At 44.1% G+C, this 17635-nt stretch overlaps 1 protein-coding gene across 2 annotated transcripts in view; it reads left to right on the plus strand.

Moving 5' to 3' along the window:
* Positions 1-17635, plus strand: part of LOC120933210 (hepatic lectin-like) — a 40676-nt gene that overhangs the window by 16126 nt on the left and 6915 nt on the right. For both annotated transcript variants that reach the window (XM_040346290.1, XM_040346291.1), the window contains 2 exons: positions 11370-11423; positions 16703-16845. In XM_040346290.1, coding sequence (XP_040202224.1) covers positions 11370-11423; positions 16703-16845 — 197 coding nt within the window. The remainder of the gene's footprint in view (positions 1-11369; positions 11424-16702; positions 16846-17635) is intronic.

Genomic DNA, 17635 nt, shown 5'->3' on the forward strand with positions numbered 1-17635 from the left:
GTCGGCTGGATTTTTATCCGCTGGGAAATGTCCGCTCGGACGTAGACACGACCGGATCTATCTGCTGGAACTGATCCGCGGATCAATCCCAGCGGATAGATCCGGTCGTGTGTACGGGGCCTTAGATAGAGAAGATAATTGGTTCGCAAAATGTTAGGAATTGGTTATAAATATGCAAGCTGATTCAGCTAGCTCTACACTGTTCTTTCTTTCCATTGTGTATTTTACTGTCTCTGAATTCCTCTCATGTACTCTTATTACCTCTCTTTGAAGACACTAAAATAATGCAGAATCAACTTAATAACCTGGAGAACATAGGTCATGAGCAAACATCGCTGTGATATTTTCATGTATGCTGTTCATATTAAAAAACATATATTGCAAACTCTCAAATCTTTGCCACCACATCAAGTACTCTGCAATGTGGTGCATGTTCACTTGCTCAACAGGTCTGGACAGTGGCTGTTGGTGCTAAATATTTGGGGGTGGGCATTAGTTTGGGGGGGAGACGAACGGCAAGGTGGCAATCGCCGCAAGCACAGCCGGAGACGGACGGCAGATGGGAAAGCAGCGATCGTTGCAAGCACCCCCGGCGTTAGCCGGGAGAGAAGGTGGTGCGAATGCAATACTCTGCGCCCTGACCCCATCCTTTTTTGAAGCCATATTGGAATTCATGCGTCTGGTGCCCTGCATGCCGGACCATAGATTAAGGGGTGACCTGCACCCCTTATGGACGGGCTACCACTGGGTCTGGGACTTAAAGTGGAGTTTCCATCCCAATTTTTTTTTCATTATTGTGCTCATTAGACCTAAAAAATAAAAAAATATATATATTTTTTACTCATCTGGAAATGCCTGTTGTTATGCGGTCCCACAAAATCTGCCTTTGGAATCACCTAGGATTCTGACATCATCTCCCTCTAATGTTCCTGGGAAATGTGTGTCATCATTTCCCAGGATGCAGTGCGCTACCCAATGTTCAAATTACTTCTGTGTAACGCCCCCCCCCCCCCCCACACACACACACACACCGAAGCCGCTGGATATAATGTCTCTGTGTAACCAGGGATGACATACCTTGCTTACCCAGCACTTACCGACACATCTTGGGATACCTCAAAAAATGTATTTGAACAGAAACAGCCTTAGGAAAACCAATTATTAAGACAAAGGACCAACAGGCAATAAAACCATATACTGACCCAAAGAGAAAATTAGCTAAATACTCATAATTTTCTATCCAGCAATATACCAAAGGTTATTTGGTAGGTGGAGTAAGTGTGTTGGCTGGCAATGGTGCAGCCCTTGAAATACTATCCACAGTCCTCACAGGAAGGGAAGTCAGCTTGTGAGGGATAAATTATTTTCTTACCAGACCCAGGCTCACTCCCTGGGTCTCTGTATGCTCATGCATTCCCCAGGAAAGGAAGAAAGATTTTTAGGCTCAGACATCTTTATTTAATGTGGTCTTTCTTTCTCTTAAATATAAGTAGTGGAAGGGGAGGTTCTCTAATGCAGTTCAGACTCCCAGGGTGTTCACAGCATACGTCATACCCTCCCAGGGAGTCATTGGTGTGCGCAGCCTATTGCATCAGGGTGTGTACCCCAGAGCACAAACACACATGCGCTTATATCAGCAGAGGAGTGGACGGTGTCAGCAGAGCAGAGATTAATGTCAGAAGTTTTTTTGTTTTTACAATTTTTTACAATTTAATTTGTTTACATTTTTTTAGGAGCCCCATTGGGGAGCTTTGGTGAAATGTCAAGGGTCCAAACAAACCCCTGATGTCTCACGTTTGAGAAAGGGAATGAGGACAGAGATTCCCTAGTCCCTTTCTCTGCAGCCTCAATTGCACTGGACAGGGAATTAATGGAAATGAGAGGCTTCCTGTTCATGCACAAACGGAAGCATAGTACACATAGTTTACTATGCTTCCATTAAGAATGAATGCAGGAGCGATTAGTAGAGATCACTCACTGTGTCCTTTCGGAAAAGAAAGGGCCAGTTAATTACATTTTTACTGGCTCCTTCTCCTGCTTGCCATCCTGAAACATTCCCTGCACCAGTCGGCAGGAGAGTAGATGGGTGAAGCTGGTAGCACTGTAGCAGGGAGACAGGGGCGCCAGGAAGCAAGGGGAATTGTCAACACACGGAGTGTGCGCACACCTATGCAGGAAGTAGATTTTTGATCTCCAGGTCAAAATTCTGAGCAACAGTCTGTTTCTGGTCTTCTTGGAAGTGCCGCTCAGCAGCAATCAGCAACAGGGTTTGGAACTTACTTGGTAGCAGGACCAGCAGCAGGATTTCAGTCTCACTATCAATGGGGTTGCTTTACTTTCTCTCTTGCGTTTATCTCTTGTCTCCCCTTCTTTTCAGCTTCTTCCCTTCCTTTTTCCTCTGCCCTTGCCGCTGCTCTTTCAGATTCATTCAGACCCAGGCAAGATGGCTGCCCCCTGCACTGTAAATACTCCATAGATAAGCATTGTAAAGTGGTCTCCATAAAAATGGCTGCTGCACTTCTGCATTATTGTATATGCAGTTTAACCCTGTCTACCCTGCAGAAGAATAATACAGCAGCAACAAGAACAAGTTCCACAGCAATTATCAGCTACAGTCTACACTACATGTTCATGAGACATGTTGAAAATGTTTCCATCAATCAACATATTCTCACAGCAGCAACACAATGTCCTGACGGGGGATGCTGGCAGGATATAGAATCCCTCATCTATGAAATATTCCAGCTGACCCTTGTGAAACACAACCATAAGCAACATTTTTCATAAGGGGTGCATAATGGCTTTGGCTTTACAAATTGTCAGCCACTGTAGCCTGTTCTGACTCTTTTAGTACTCTTTTAGTACTGGAGAGCCAGGCTGGGGAGTGGGCAGGTCTTGGAGACAGTTGTCAATCAGACATACAGGTGAATCCTGACAATATCATTAAAATCCTTCCCGAACTTGGTGCTGCTCCGTCCTGTTGGCTGATAGCAGGCAAGGAGACCATTGGTAAAAGTATTCATGTGACCTAAAAGAGACAGACAAAAAAGGTTTAGACATACTTCTCTTTTGAAAGCCTTTACAGGTCATCAATTTAGACTTATGAATGATGGCCCTAGAATTATTTGCCTCTCTGGCATGCATGGCCATACCTTTCTATATCTTGAGCAAACGTTTTGTTTGGGCGCATGCAGTGCCGATCCTGACCTCCCTGGGGCCCTAAGCAAAATGACATGGCACATTAAAAATGAGAATCGGGGGGCGCTGACGACAGTGACATGTCACATTAAAGCGGAGTTCCACCTAAAATTGGAACTTCCGCTTAACCCACTCCTCGCCATTTGGCATGTAATTTTTTTTGGGGCGGAGTGGGGGCTTCAGGAGAAGGGGACTTCCTGTCCCACTTCCTCCTTCCGCCGAGGGGCTGAAAAGGCGATTAGCTTAATCGCTTTTTCACAGCCCCTCCCTGTAGGCGAGCGCCTGTCCAATCGGGGGGGCGAGGAGCGGAGCCCCGGCCGGCGCATCGCTGGAGCCGTGGAGCAGGTAAGTGTCTGTTTATTAAAAGTCAGCAGCTACACTTTTTGTTTTTTTTTAAATTCAATACTTTTTTTTTATTGTTTCCATACATATATAGCAGAAAAAAATGCAAATCCATATTTTATACTCAGTGCATTATATGTGCATACAAAAAATAATTGCATAGGTTAAAAATTTCCTTCAATCCCATTCCCAACCCTCCCTCCCTCCCTCCTATCTTACTTTTAAAGTGCATACACGTTTTTTGGTTCTGTTCTTTTCCTTAAATTATTCTTTACCTATCTTTCCCTAATTAAAGTGAGCGGCCTATTTTACATAACCAGTGCTCCCATATTGCATTAAATTTTTTGATGTTACCACGTCTAATCCATGTTCCCCTTTCCTTCCCAATTGTGCTGTTCATTACGTTAAACCATTCCTCTACTGTGGGTGGATTTTGTGCTTGCCATTTTAGTGCGATCAATTTCCTCGCCTGAAACAGGCATCTTATAGCTGCTACTAATATATCCCTCTGCCCCATTCTCTCCTCAATGCATCCTAATAGACAAACCCTGGCTTCAAGTTCCAGAGTGGTTCCAAAGGTTGCGTTTATAATGTCCAGAATCTTAGCCCAGTATCTATGCAATTTTGGGCATTTCCACATCATGTGGATGAGGTCCCCTGTATTTTGACATCTGGGACATTTGTCATCTGACTTCCATCCAAATCCATATAATTTCTTGGGGGTATAGTAGACCCTGTGGAGGAGAAACAAATGAGAAACCCGTTGTGAGGGGGCTAGTGAAACCACTGTCCCTAGTTCCAGTATCCTGTCCCATTGGTCATTTGTTATGAGTCCAATATCCTCCTCCCACCTCTGTTTATTCTTGCTCAGCTTCTCTTTTCCTATTAACTGATCGCTGATCCTTTCAAGACCCCCGTCTTGATTAGTCTTTGGAGATGCGTGAGCTTTTGCCATCTTACCGGCTGTAATTTAAATTGGGCTTGTAGTGCGTGTCTAACCTGCAAATAGGCAAAAAACATAGAATTTGGGATGCCATATTCCCGACTTAGCTCTGAGAAGGGTTTTAATGTGCAGTCTGTATAGAGTTGTGCCACTCTGGTTATCCCACGTTTATCCCATTCTTTTAATTTTCCCATGGCCAAAATGTATTTTAAGTTATTATTTTCCCATAGTGGGGAGTATTCTGTTAATCCAATTTTCCCACTTGCATTTCCTCCCCCCTCTATGCTACACCCCCCCAAATGCTGCAACTGTGCCGCCAAAAAATAGCTATACGGGTGCGGGACCGATAGCCCTCCTCTATCTGTTGGCAGTTGCAGCATTCGGAGACTAATCCTTGCCTTTCCCTTTTTCCAGATTAGGGTCCTAAAGAGGGTCTCTATCTTTTTAAACCATCGGTTATCAATCCACACTGGGGAGTTGTGAAGTATATACAGCAATTGTGGCATCCAGATCATTTTAATAAGATTGCTGCGTCCGGCCACTGACAGTGGCAAATGTCCCCATACATCCGCTTTGCGTTTAAGTTTGCCCAAAAGTGGCACTAAATTATTATTTATAAATTGTTCTGGGTTACGTGTTACCACGATGCCCAAATACTCCATCTTCTCCCCAATTTTTAATTGAGGGATTCCTATCCCATCCATATTGCTTACCGGATCCACTGGTAAGAGTGTTGATTTTTCCCAGTTTATCACTAGGCCCGAGAATCGTCCAAACGCTTCTACTGATTGAACTGCAGTTTTAAGGGAAGTTGTAGAGTTGCCCAAGAAAAGGAGGATATCGTCCGCATACAGCGCGACTTTTTCCTCCTCTGCTCCTCTCTGGAACCCCTGTATTTCCTGTCTAGCTCTAATAGCAGTCGCCAAGGGCTCAATTGCCAAGGCGAAAAGGAGAGGGGACAATGGACACCCCTGTCTCGTTCCCCTCTCCAATTCAAACGACTGTGAAACTTCATTATTTATTTTTATTTTAGCCCTTGGGGAATTATACAGTAGCTTTATCCATTTAATAAAGGATGGACCAAACCCAAACTTCTCCAGAGCGTACTAGAGATAGTCCCACTCCAGACTATCAAAGGCCTTGGTGGCATCTAATGATAGGATAGATCTATCTCCCGCATTCTCCGTCGGGGTCTGTAAGTTTAGGTACAGTCTTCTTATGTTTATACTTGTGGACCGATTTGGAATAAATCCAGACTGGTCTGGATGTATTAATTTCTGAATGAATTTGTTTATTCTCGTTGCCAGTACCTTAGCCAAGATTTTTACATCTGAGCAAAGCAGAGATATCGGTCTATAAGATGATGTATCTAGTTGATCCTTTCCTTCCTTCTGGAGCACTATAATAATTGCTTCTAACATTGAGGGGGGTAGCCTTCCTCCTTCTATCGCCCAGTTCAGCGTTTTTAGCAAATCCGGGAGCAGCACCTCACCGTATTGCTTATAAATCTCTGCTGGTAGGCCATCTGGCCCTGGGGACTTTTGATTGGAAAGTCCTTTAACTGCCTGTTGTAATTCCAATAATGTAATTGGGGATTCCATAACATTTCTATCCTCCTCTGATAGAACTGGGGTTCCTATTTCTCTAAAGAATTCTTCCATTTGCACTTTAGCTTCCCCCTTTTTTGATCTATATAGATCTTTATAATATACTGCAAACGTGTCCACTATTACCAATGTTTCAGATGATATCCCACCTCCTACCGTCCTAACTGCGGGAACGTTAGAGGGCGCCGTATTAGTTTTCGCTAGAAGGGCCAGAGTATGGCCCACACTTTCCCCTTCAGAAAAAGCGCTCTGCTCCTGAAATAGGCGCTTATTTTCAACTTTCTTGTTAATCACCAACTTATATTCCTGTTGCTTCTCCAACCATAGCCGTTGTTTAGTCGGTGTTGGATTTTCCACATATTGCTTTTCTGCTTCTAGAACCTCCCCCCTGATTTTATCCTCCCATTCCCTAGAGTTCCTCTTGGTCTTAGCTACCTGCTGGATCAATATACCCCTAAGGAACGCCTTTAGGGCATCCCACACCACTCCCTCTGGTGCCGTCCCTGTGTTGAAATCCAGGAATTCCCTTAATTTGATACTAATTTCTTCTGGCTTCCCTATCACTTCTAGCCAGAAGGGACTTATTTTCCAATTGCTTGGAGGACATTTTTTCCCTGTACTCAGTGATAGCACCAGAGGAGAGTGATCAGAAACCCCTCTTGGGTAGTAGGATATCTTACTAACTGCCTGTAGACTTGCACAGTTTCCCAGGGCCATGTCTATTCTTGATAATGTAGAATATGTACTTGAAAAGCAGGAGTACTGCCGCACATCTGGATATTTCACCCTCCAAATGGCCCACCACCCAACCTCTTTCAAAAATTGACTTAGATGCCCTTCTCCTTCCCCTGGGCTCCGTGTCCCCGGTGGAAATCTATCCATTGTTCTATTTAACACGTTATTTAAATCTCCAACCACTAATACCGGAATATTTACCTTGTTTACCACAAATTCTGTTAATTTATACAAAACCTCCATCTTAAAGGGAGGAGGTATATAAATATTAGCCAATACATATGGTACCTTTTCTATCAAACAGTGCAAAAAAATATAGCGACCCAGTTCATCTATTCTAGACTCTATACATGCAAATGATACGCCTGTTTTTACCATTATGCTCACTCCTCTAGAGTAAGAAGAGTGGACAGAATGGTACTGGCTTTGATATTTTTTTTTATTGACCAATTTTAACTTTGTTTCTTTAGTCAAATGGGTCTCTTGAATACATATTACTTCCACCCCATACCCCTCCAGAGTAGTGAAAATTGCGGCTTTTTTCACTGGGTCCCCCATCCCCCGCACATTCCAGGAGCCTATATTTATCATTTTAGGTCTCATACCCATCCAGACATATCAAACAGAAAAAAACCCTTAACATCATATATAAGAAAAAAAAGGAAGAAAGAAAAAAGAAAATTTGTATACAATTTTTGAATATACCTAGGGAAAAAAAGCATTTAAATGTACATTCAAGTACATTTCCTTCTCGTGTGCTTAATAAGTGATACGTGATACTTGTGCTTTGATATAATTTTGCCCCCCCCTCCCCCCTTCCACCCCTCCCCCCTTGCCTATCTAGGCCAACCCTTAGGGCTATACATGTGACCTCTTCCTTCCATCCTTCCCTTACATTACCCTTATCATCCATATCTATCGTGATCCCGCGCGAACACCTCCCCAGCACTCGCTCCAAAAAAAAAAAAAAAAAAATGTGTATATATATATATATATATATATATATATATATATATATATATATATATATATAAAAAGAAAAAAAATGTGTATATAAAAAAATATATATATATATTTTTCTACTGTCATTATTCTTAGACGTGCTGGATACAATAGCGCATATTTAATTTTGTTCTTTAACAGGTTACGTTTGATAGGCGTAAACTCCGCCCTACGTTTACTAAGTTCTGGAGAAAAATCTGGAAATAATGAGATCCTTGAGCCATTGTGAAAAATGTCCCCTTTTTCTCTTGCTCTTTGCAATGCTGCTGTTTTATCAGTAAAATTAAGAAACTTCAAGCGTAGGGGCCGAGGGTGTCCATCCCTGAGGTGCGCTCTGAACGGGACTCTATGGGCCCTTTCTATTGCAAAAAGTGGTGAAAAGGCATCTTCCCCAAAAATTTCTCCGAACCACTTCTCAAAGAACCTTATGGGGTCAGTACCCTCACTGTGTTCCGGAAGGCCCACCACCCGAATATTGTTTCTGCGTAGCCTGTTTTTTCGATTTCATCAAGTTTAGATGCCTGCCATCCATTTTGTTCCTTTAAGGCCCCGTACTCACGACCAAACATGTCTGCTGAAACTGGTCTGCGGACCAGTTTCAGCAGACATGTTTGGCCGTGTGTTGGCCCGAGCGGACCATTTTGGGACGGATCGGACAGGTTTCCAGCGGACAACTGTTTCCCGGACTTGTTTTAAAACAGTCCGCTGGAAACCTGTCCGCCCGGACATGTACGGTCGTCTGTACAGACCTACCGTACATGTCCTGCCGCCCGCATCCCTCGCATGCGTCGAATGACTTCGACGCATGCGTGGAAGCATATTTAAGGCGGCCCGCCCACGTCGCCGCGTCATTGTCGCGGCGACACCGCGTCATCGACGCGGCGACACCGCGGACACGCCCCGCGTAATGTTTACGCGCGGGCTTCTGTTCGATGGTGTGTATAGCCATCGAACAGAAGTCCCCGGGCAGTCACCGGCCAGACATGTCCGATGGAAACGGTCTGCAGACCGTTTTCATCGGACATGTCCTGCCGTGAGTACAAGGCCTAATTCTTGCATCTGTTGTTTTAATGTATACACCTCATCCTCTACTTGGCTCACTCTCTCTTCCGCTGATGTTATCCTTTGTACAGTCTTTTGCAGTTCCTGGCCCATTATCACTAATTCTCCCTTTATTTATTTTATCTGATCAGTCAAGTTATTCAGTGACCCCCTACATGCGTTTATGGCGCTTAATATCTCCTTCAGTGTTGGCTCTTCCTCCCGCCTGGGGTCATCTACTATATTTGCTGAGGAGACTTCTACAAAAGTTTTTGCTGATGCCATTGCACCCCCCCCCCCCCTTGGGGCTCCACCACCAGTTTTTTTTTTTTTTTGGGAACTGATGAACCTTGCCCACCACTTTTCCTATCTGTTGCTGTCCCTATTTGATTTTTAACCTGTGTTTGTGGGTGCTGAGCCGCTTTTCCAGGTGACTTTACCAAAGTATGTGAAAACTGTTCCAATTTAGCTGCCGCCACCGCTGCAGCCACCTGCGCTGCTTTCTCCTTATCTTTAGCAGCACGTGTTATTTGAGGGCACCCACTCTCCTGGTTAGACTGTCCCTTTTTTGTGGCTGCTGCCATTCTTCAGAGAGATGGGGTCAAAAAAGAAAAGAACGTTTTTTTTTTTTTTTAATAGTGTACCTGGTATACCAATCTGCTCAAGAATAATCACCAACGGTCACCAGTCAATGCTCAGTATACCTTCAAACAAAATACTTTAGTAGCTCTTATTTTAGGCTGTTTCTACTACTGCTACTGTGCTTACACAAATTCCCTCCAGTCCTGTGTCACTATTGCCTGCTACTTCATGTAGCTTTTTTGAGAGCCATCAACAGGAGAAAAAATGAGAGAGGCACAAGTATCAGCTCAGCAATAGCGCTAGCACTCCATTAACATTCCAATTCCAGTTAGCATTTATTTTACAGTCCGTTACTCACGTGACCTGTCCAAAGAGGAGTGAAAATCCTGGAGTCCTGGAGTATTTATATTGGATCTGATAGGGACAGAGCAGAGCGGGGGAAAAATCTGGATTTTAATACCTTTGTGCTTTCAATAAAGAGTGCTTTTACAGACTGAAGCCAAAAAAATAAGAGAGATCAGGCAAATATTTCAGTAGCTGTTTTTTTTTTTTTTTTCGCCCCCCCTCCACTCAGAGCACAGAGCACACGATCAGCGCTCAGCTGGTTCAACAAGGTACAGTGAGGAGAGGGGACATGCACAGCTGCTCCCTAGCTATACACTCACTCCTCCGTCCAGACACGCTATGCTGTGCTGTGCAGTGTAGGATCACTGCTACTATCAGTGAGGAGAAGAGTCTCTGTGCAGAGGGGGGGAGACTAGAGCGGAGCGGCTAGAGTCACCTGATCTCCCAGCAGAGGATGCAGAGGATACAAACAGGGTTCCCCTCAGACGCTGCACGAAGGGTCCCGACGGCTCCACGGCTCCTCGGCTCCACGATGTCAGCAGCTACTGCGGTAGGAAGGCATTGAAGTAGGTGAGATTTAGCCGTCCACTGTGCTATCCTGTGCGGTGTAGGATGCACGCTGCTCGAGCATTGAGAGGAGGACTCCCACGCAGGGGGGGAGGGGGGGCTGGAGCGAGGCAGCTCGAGCTCACACGGACATCTCACTCCTCACACACTCACACCTTGCACATCCGGTCACGCCCCAGCTGCTCCACCATGAGAAGTTCCAGCCAAGCAGCTACACTTTTTGTAGCTGCTGACTTTTAATAAACTTAAAAAATGGGTGGAAAACCCCTTTACAGAAAGTTGAGAAACGCGGGGGGAGGGGGTGTTCTGCTGTCGGAAATGACATCTTACATTAAATTGAGAAGCAGGGGGTGCTGACTTCTTACCTCTTCTCCCATGCAGCCAGCGAGTTGAGAAGTGGGGTGAGGGGGCGAAAATGACTTCTCACCAGGCGGGGCCTCTAGTAATTTGGGGGGCCCTTCGCAGCTTTGCGGGGCCCTAAGCGGCTTGCATAGTGAGCCTATAGGGCGGATCGGCACTGGACGCATGTAGGCACACCCATTGTATGCATTTACCTGTGTATATGCAAGTAAGCGGAGGAGGCTAAAATGTATTTGTTTGTTTTTTTCCTATTTTTTGTGTTACTTTTATTATTTAAAAACTTTTTAAAATTATCTCTATTGCTGATAGCACCCTATATAATAGCATATTCCAATGCTGCTAACAGATCCTCTTTAGGGAGAAAGCAAGGGTCTATTATACCCCTGATGTCACCTCTGGACCCCACTGAAGCTGATTAAGCACAGGTTTAGAAGCTAGGTCAGCTTCTTCCCCCACCAGCTCTGCCGGGAAATGACAGCTCTGAACTAGTAAGTGACAAAATGCTCAGCGCTTCTGGGTTTATTTACCAGAGGTGGGGTCAGCAAATTATTATTATTTTTGTGATCACAAATGCAGTAACAGCTAAAGTATATTTTTTTAATAAGGTCTTAAAAATATAATTTTGTCTTTGTTTTTACCCACTGCAGTTGACAGACGTACTTCGGAACTTCAGAGGGATGTAGAGAGCCTAAAAACAAAAAGTAAGTAAATGGTTCTATGGTTTTATGTGTGCTAGGTTTTTCACCTTACCTCCTCTTCCAGAAATTACTTTTATAAATAATGGCTATTTTTTTCCAAAGGAAGCCTATTGTGGGTGAAACATGAAAGCTGCCTTAGTTGGGACTGCATTCTGAAAATGCTAACTGCCTCGTTGCTGTGTTCAGCTCACACCCTAATATTTTGGGTGGATTTACTAAAGGCAAAATGACTGTGCACTTTGCAATTGCAGCTGCACACTGCAAGTGTGGTTACACTCATTTTCCCCATAGCTTAATAGATATGGTAAAGCTTTACAAATTCCATCGTCCAATCATTTGCACATTTGCAAGCAAAAATGCCGTTTTTTATTTTACTTGCACCTATTTGGGTAATCTATACAAAGTCTAGATTTACCACATTAAAATTTACTAAGGAAAATGAGGGGGACTGCAAAGTCCAGCAGTTGAAAGGTCTGCAGTTGGACAAGATTGGAAGCTCCTCCTGCTGCAAAGATGACATATGTCTTTCAAACCATGTGATATAGCACGATAATAGACTATTTTCTTGCTCTGAGAAACGAACAGCCTAGGGCTTAACTATTATGCCTCTTATCGTCTTAATCTCAAGCCATTAAGAAGTTGATGGTCTGGGTGTAGGTGAAGAACCACCATTGTTAGGGACACCTGCAGGGAGATCAGAGAACTGTAGTAGATGGGAGAACCATTGTCTGCGGGTGTGGAAGAATGGTGAGGACCTTAACATTGTTGGATAGGAGACACATTAATCTAATTATCTGAGGCACTGGAAGCAATGCAAAGCCAGGTGGAATGATCACAGTGTCCATTACCACAGATGCTTGGCTTAGGTACCTGACTCTCCTCCATTGGAGAGGGTCCTCTTGCAGGTTTTGTCATGACTGTCTGATACTGTACTGATTCTGTACCTTAGGCTAGAGCCTGATGAGCAGAGGAAGGCCTCTCGTACAGCCCTGGTTAAATAATCACTGAGTTTGTAACAGTGCCCACGAGAGGGCGGTGAGGTAGGAGTGCCTGTGGTGTTTTCCGTAGAAGGGGGACACTTGTAGCAGCCAGCAGCGGTAGTGGAGCTGCGATTGGTGGCTGTGGATGCAGGCACTCGTGGGTTAAGGGGTGATGCCGATGCAGGTAGGTTGCTGGTGCCGGGTACTGTGAATGCAGGTGCAGAATGAAACAAGCCAGGTCAGATACAGAGGAATCAGGGTACATCAGAGATATCACTAAGAATAGTCAAGTTCAGGCCAAGGTTTGGCAACAGAGAATCCATAGGTAAGACTGAAGAAAGGTCAAGCAAGCCGAGGTCAGAATTGAAGAGAATCAGGAGTCAAGAAGCCAGGTAATGATCAGATCATGTGCAGGCACTGGAATCAGGATACAGGGGGAAACTGCAGATCAGACAGCAAAGGCCCTAGTGCAGTGGTTCTCAACCTGGGGGTCGGGACCCCCTCGGGGGTCAAATGATGATTTGCCAGGGGTCACCAAATCCTGGGCTGTTCCGGAAGCCTGCACCTCTTTTGCAGCCACCCAGAATGGCTGTCCCTGGAGCCCATAGCCGCCCACTCAGCCTCTTTGCAGCCGCCCATTCAGTTCACAACATGGCTGGGGGGGGGGCAAAGACTCTAGGTCAGCTGACTGGTGAGGAATGTGTAGTGTGAGACATAGTGAGTAACACTACCTGTGATTATAGTTCCCATTAAAAGTCCCCACTACAGTTCTCAGATCAGCAAATGACCTTGATCAAGAGCACCTATGTTGGCTGATCAGAACTCTCCCACCAGCACTGCCACTCATCCCAACTCTCTCACCAGCACTGCCACTCATCCCAACTCTCCCACCAGCACTGCTACTCATCCCAACTCTCCCACCAGCACTGCCACTCATCCCAACTCTCTCACCAGCACTGCCACTCATCCCAACTCTCCCACCAGCACTGCCACTGATCCCAACTCTCCCACCCCCACTGCCACTCATCCCAACTCTCCCACCCCCACTCTCATTCATCCCAACTCCCCAACCCCACTGCCACTCATCCCAACTCCCCACCCCCACTGCCACTCATCCCAACTCTCCCACCAGCACTGCCACTCATCCCAACTCCCCACCTCCACTGCCACTCATCCCAACTCCCCACCCCCAAGGAGTAGGGGAAGGAATAAAAATAGAGAATACGTGGAAAGCAAATGAAAGGAAAAGAGGGAGAACAACAAATAAAAAGGGAGAAAAAGATTAAGAGAAAGAGCAAGAAAGACGTCTAGATTGAGGGATGGGGAAAAAAAGAAAGAAGATATTAGGATAGAGAGATAAAAGGGAAATAAAGGAGAACAAAGAGTGGTACATACTAAAATGTACCATAAGGGGTTTTAATACTTCACAAATGTAAGGGTTAGGGGCGCAAATTACTTGTTTTGCTGACAACCCACGCTACGAAATTTTTTACTGTTAGGGGTCCCCACAACTTGGGAAATTTTATCAAGGGGTCACGGCACTAGAACGGTTGAGAACCACTGCCCTAGTGCATCTTCCATCCTTATATACTACAATTGGTGCCAATGCTAATGGGGTGTGCACACACATGCGCATAGGCATTCATCTGAACCCACAGACATGCCTTTCAGGAGGGACATCATTGGAATTGTGCCCACACATGTGCAATGGCCTCTGCACATCTGTTATGCTATGGCCAATGAGTTCCCGACAACCTGTCACAGCCCGAGATCCCTGCTATGTTATCCAGTGATTTGTGATAACGATCCTCTGCACGGAGATGGCGGGCGGGCGGGCAGCGGGGGGCAGAGTGGAGGTGGAGTGGGGGCGGTGCTGGCAAGGAACAGAGGAGGAGGAGGAGCAGAGAGGAGAAGGAGGAACACAGAACTGGGCTTTGAGACCTTCTCTGCCCACTACAAAAAATAGAACTCCCTACTTGAACTACAAGGGGGAGTGTCAGACCACTGGCTGGTATAGGAGAACTAGCAGCTAGCGGTCTTACAAAACAGGATGTCACTGGGCAATAATGTTTTTTCAGCAAGATCAGTAGGCTTTTGCAGAGGAACTACAGCGCTCAGAAGAACATGGATGGCATAGTTGGTGAAGGTAGGAGATCAGCAACAAGGACATAGAAAACCGTTTTTGCCCGGAGTTCTGCTCTAAATTGTCTGTACTCAGAGTCCCTGGAATTTCTTTAAACCTGGCCCCTATCACAAATCCACAATAAATGTTAATATCAATATTTACATTACAATACATTTCATTGATACATGTTTGCATAAACACATGTTGCATAAAAACGTTTCATAAACGCATGCTTGCTTATTGTGTAAATGCATGTTTCCATGGGCATGTGTTGCATGAGCATAGACATGCGCTTTCGTGTTTTGCCTAAACGCATATTTGCATAAGCACATACGTACATGCTTCCATAAACGCATGCTTCCATAAATGCATATTGCTTAAACGCATGCTGGTATGTTTTCATTTGTACTGCATACGTACTGTATATGCTTAGCTTGAACAGCATACATATGTGCTTATTTACATTAAACTGCATACATATGTGCTTCTTTGCCCTGGGATACATACATATGTTGTTCCCCCCCCCAGAGTTAGTTAGTGTCAGACTGCCTGCCGCACTATCACAACCCCATTATAGGTTACTGATCACTGCCATTAGTAGTTTAAAAATAAAAATAAAATAAATAAATAAATTCCAGTATATACAGTGTACCATAGTTTGTAGACGCTCTAACTTTCATGCAAACCAATCAATATGCACTTATTGGAAAGACATATAGCAAAATACACTTTGGCCACAATTTATGAAGAAATTTGATTTTGTTTTTTACATTTTTTTTTTTATTGGATATGTTTTGTAGCAGAAAGTAAACATTTCTTTTAAACATTTTTAAATTTATATTGCAAAAAATAAAAAACCCAATGGTTACATAGGGCCAGATTCACAAAGCAGATACGACGGCGTATCTCCTGATACGCCGTTGTATCTGTTGTTCTATCTATGCGACTGATTCATAGAATCAGTTACGCATAGATAGCCATAGGATTCGACAGGTGTAATAGTTTTACACTGTCGGATCTTAGGATGCAGTACCGCGGCCGCCGCTGGGGGGAGTTTGCGTCGTAAACCAGCGTCGGGTATGCAAATTAGGAGTTACGGCGATCCACGAAGCTTTTTCCCGTCGTTACGTCGCTGCGAGTGTTAGTTTACCGTCGCAAAGATAGGGCACCTTTAACAAAGTGGAAAATTACGCCACCATGTTAAAGTATGCCCGTTTTTCCCGCGTCGCTTTTGAATTATTTTTACATTTTTTAATTTCCCCGGCGTAACTCTTTTTTGACGTCGCGATTCACAAAACGTTGGCGCGTCGTAATTTCGCGCAAAGCACGTCGGGAAATTTGCGACGGGAGCATGCGCAGTACGTCTGGCGCGGGAGCGCGCCTAATTTAAATTGTACCCGCCCCATTTGAATTGGCCCGCCTTGCGCCGGACGGATTTACGATACACCGCCGCAAATTTCCAGGTAAGTGCTTTGTGGATCGGGCACTTAGACAGAAAATTTGCGGCGGTGTAACGTAAATCGGTTACGTTACGCTGCGCCCGCTGTACGTGAATCTGGCCCATAGTTAGTTAGTTACATAGTTAGTCAGGTTGAAAAAAGACACAAGTCCATCCAGTTCAACCACAAAAAAATAAACAAACAAAATAAAAAACACAGTAAAATCCCATACACCCAACTCCATACCCACAGTTGATCCAGAGGAAGGCAAAAAAAAAACAGCAGAGCATGAGATCCAATTTGCTACAGCAGGGGAAAAAATTCCTTCCTGATCCCCCGAGAGGCAATCGGATTTACCCTGGATCAACTTTACCTACATATCTTAAATACCAGCAAAAGAAAGCTCTATTTGTGTGAACACAATTAAATAGATTTCGTTTGGGTACAGCGTTGCATGAGCGTGCAATTACTGCGCAGTTAAAGTAGCGAAGTGCTACATAGCAAAACATGGCGTGGTCATTAAAGGGGTAAAACTTTCCGGAGCTGAAGTGGTTAACACTTGTTAACAGTAGAAGAAGGAAGCTGTAATATATAGTAGCGATAGAAAAAAATGCTTTTATATGTGATGTTTGGTTCCAGCCGGGCTTTCAGACAAATGCCTGAAGAAGCAAAGTTCGGTCTGGACCTATAGCTTATTCTTAGTGGTTACATGCCTAACTCAGATTTTTATTTTGTAAGGGCCCTCCTGTGAGAATGGTTGGCTGGAATTTGAAGACCATTGTTATTTTTTCTCTAATTTTGAACTAAATTGGACAAACGCTGAGAAGATGTGTCTGAACAGAGAAAGTCATCTGGTTATAGTAAACAGTGAATCAGAGCAGGTAAACAACTCAAAGCAACATAATAAATATTCTGCATCACAACTCATGCTTGTTACAGTGGATCTTTACCCTCAAAAAGTATAGGATGAAGCCTATTTCTTATTTCATAATTACTCAAAGCAATTGCGTAATAATTTCATGGTTGGTCTTATGACAGCTGCACAAATTCCTGCAATTCAAGTGTTCCTAGGTTCCCAAGTATAGACAGCATAACAACATTCAAGGTGAGGTGAGGTGAAACAACTGTCAATATGAAAAAGAGACAAATAATTCCACAGTAACGCATTAACCACTTAAGGACCTTGGGTGTTTTTCAGATTTGGCGTTTACAAGACTAAAACAGTTTTTTTTGCTAGAAAATTACTTAAAACCCCCAAACATTATATATATTTTTTTCTGACACCCTAGAGAATAAAATGGCAGTCATTGCAATACTTTTTGTCACACCGTATTTGCTTAGCGGTCTTACAAGCGCACTTTTTTTGGAAATAATTCACTTTTTTTAATTAAAAAATAAGACAACAATAAATTTGGCCCAATTTTTGTATATATTGTGAAAGATAATGTTACGCCGAGTAAAATGAAACCCAACATGTCACGCTTAAAAATGGCGTCAAACTTTTACCCTTAAAAATCTCGATAGGCGACGTTTAAAAAATTCGATAGGTTGCATCTTTTGAGCTACAGAGGAAGTCTAGCGCTAGAATTATTGCTCTCGCTCTAATAATCGCGGTGATACCTGACTTGTGTTGTTTGAACACCGTTTTCATATGCGGGCGCTACTCACGTA

Source organism: Rana temporaria, chromosome 3, assembly GCF_905171775.1.
Source record: "Rana temporaria chromosome 3, aRanTem1.1, whole genome shotgun sequence".
Classification (NCBI taxonomy): Eukaryota; Metazoa; Chordata; class Amphibia; order Anura; family Ranidae; genus Rana; species Rana temporaria.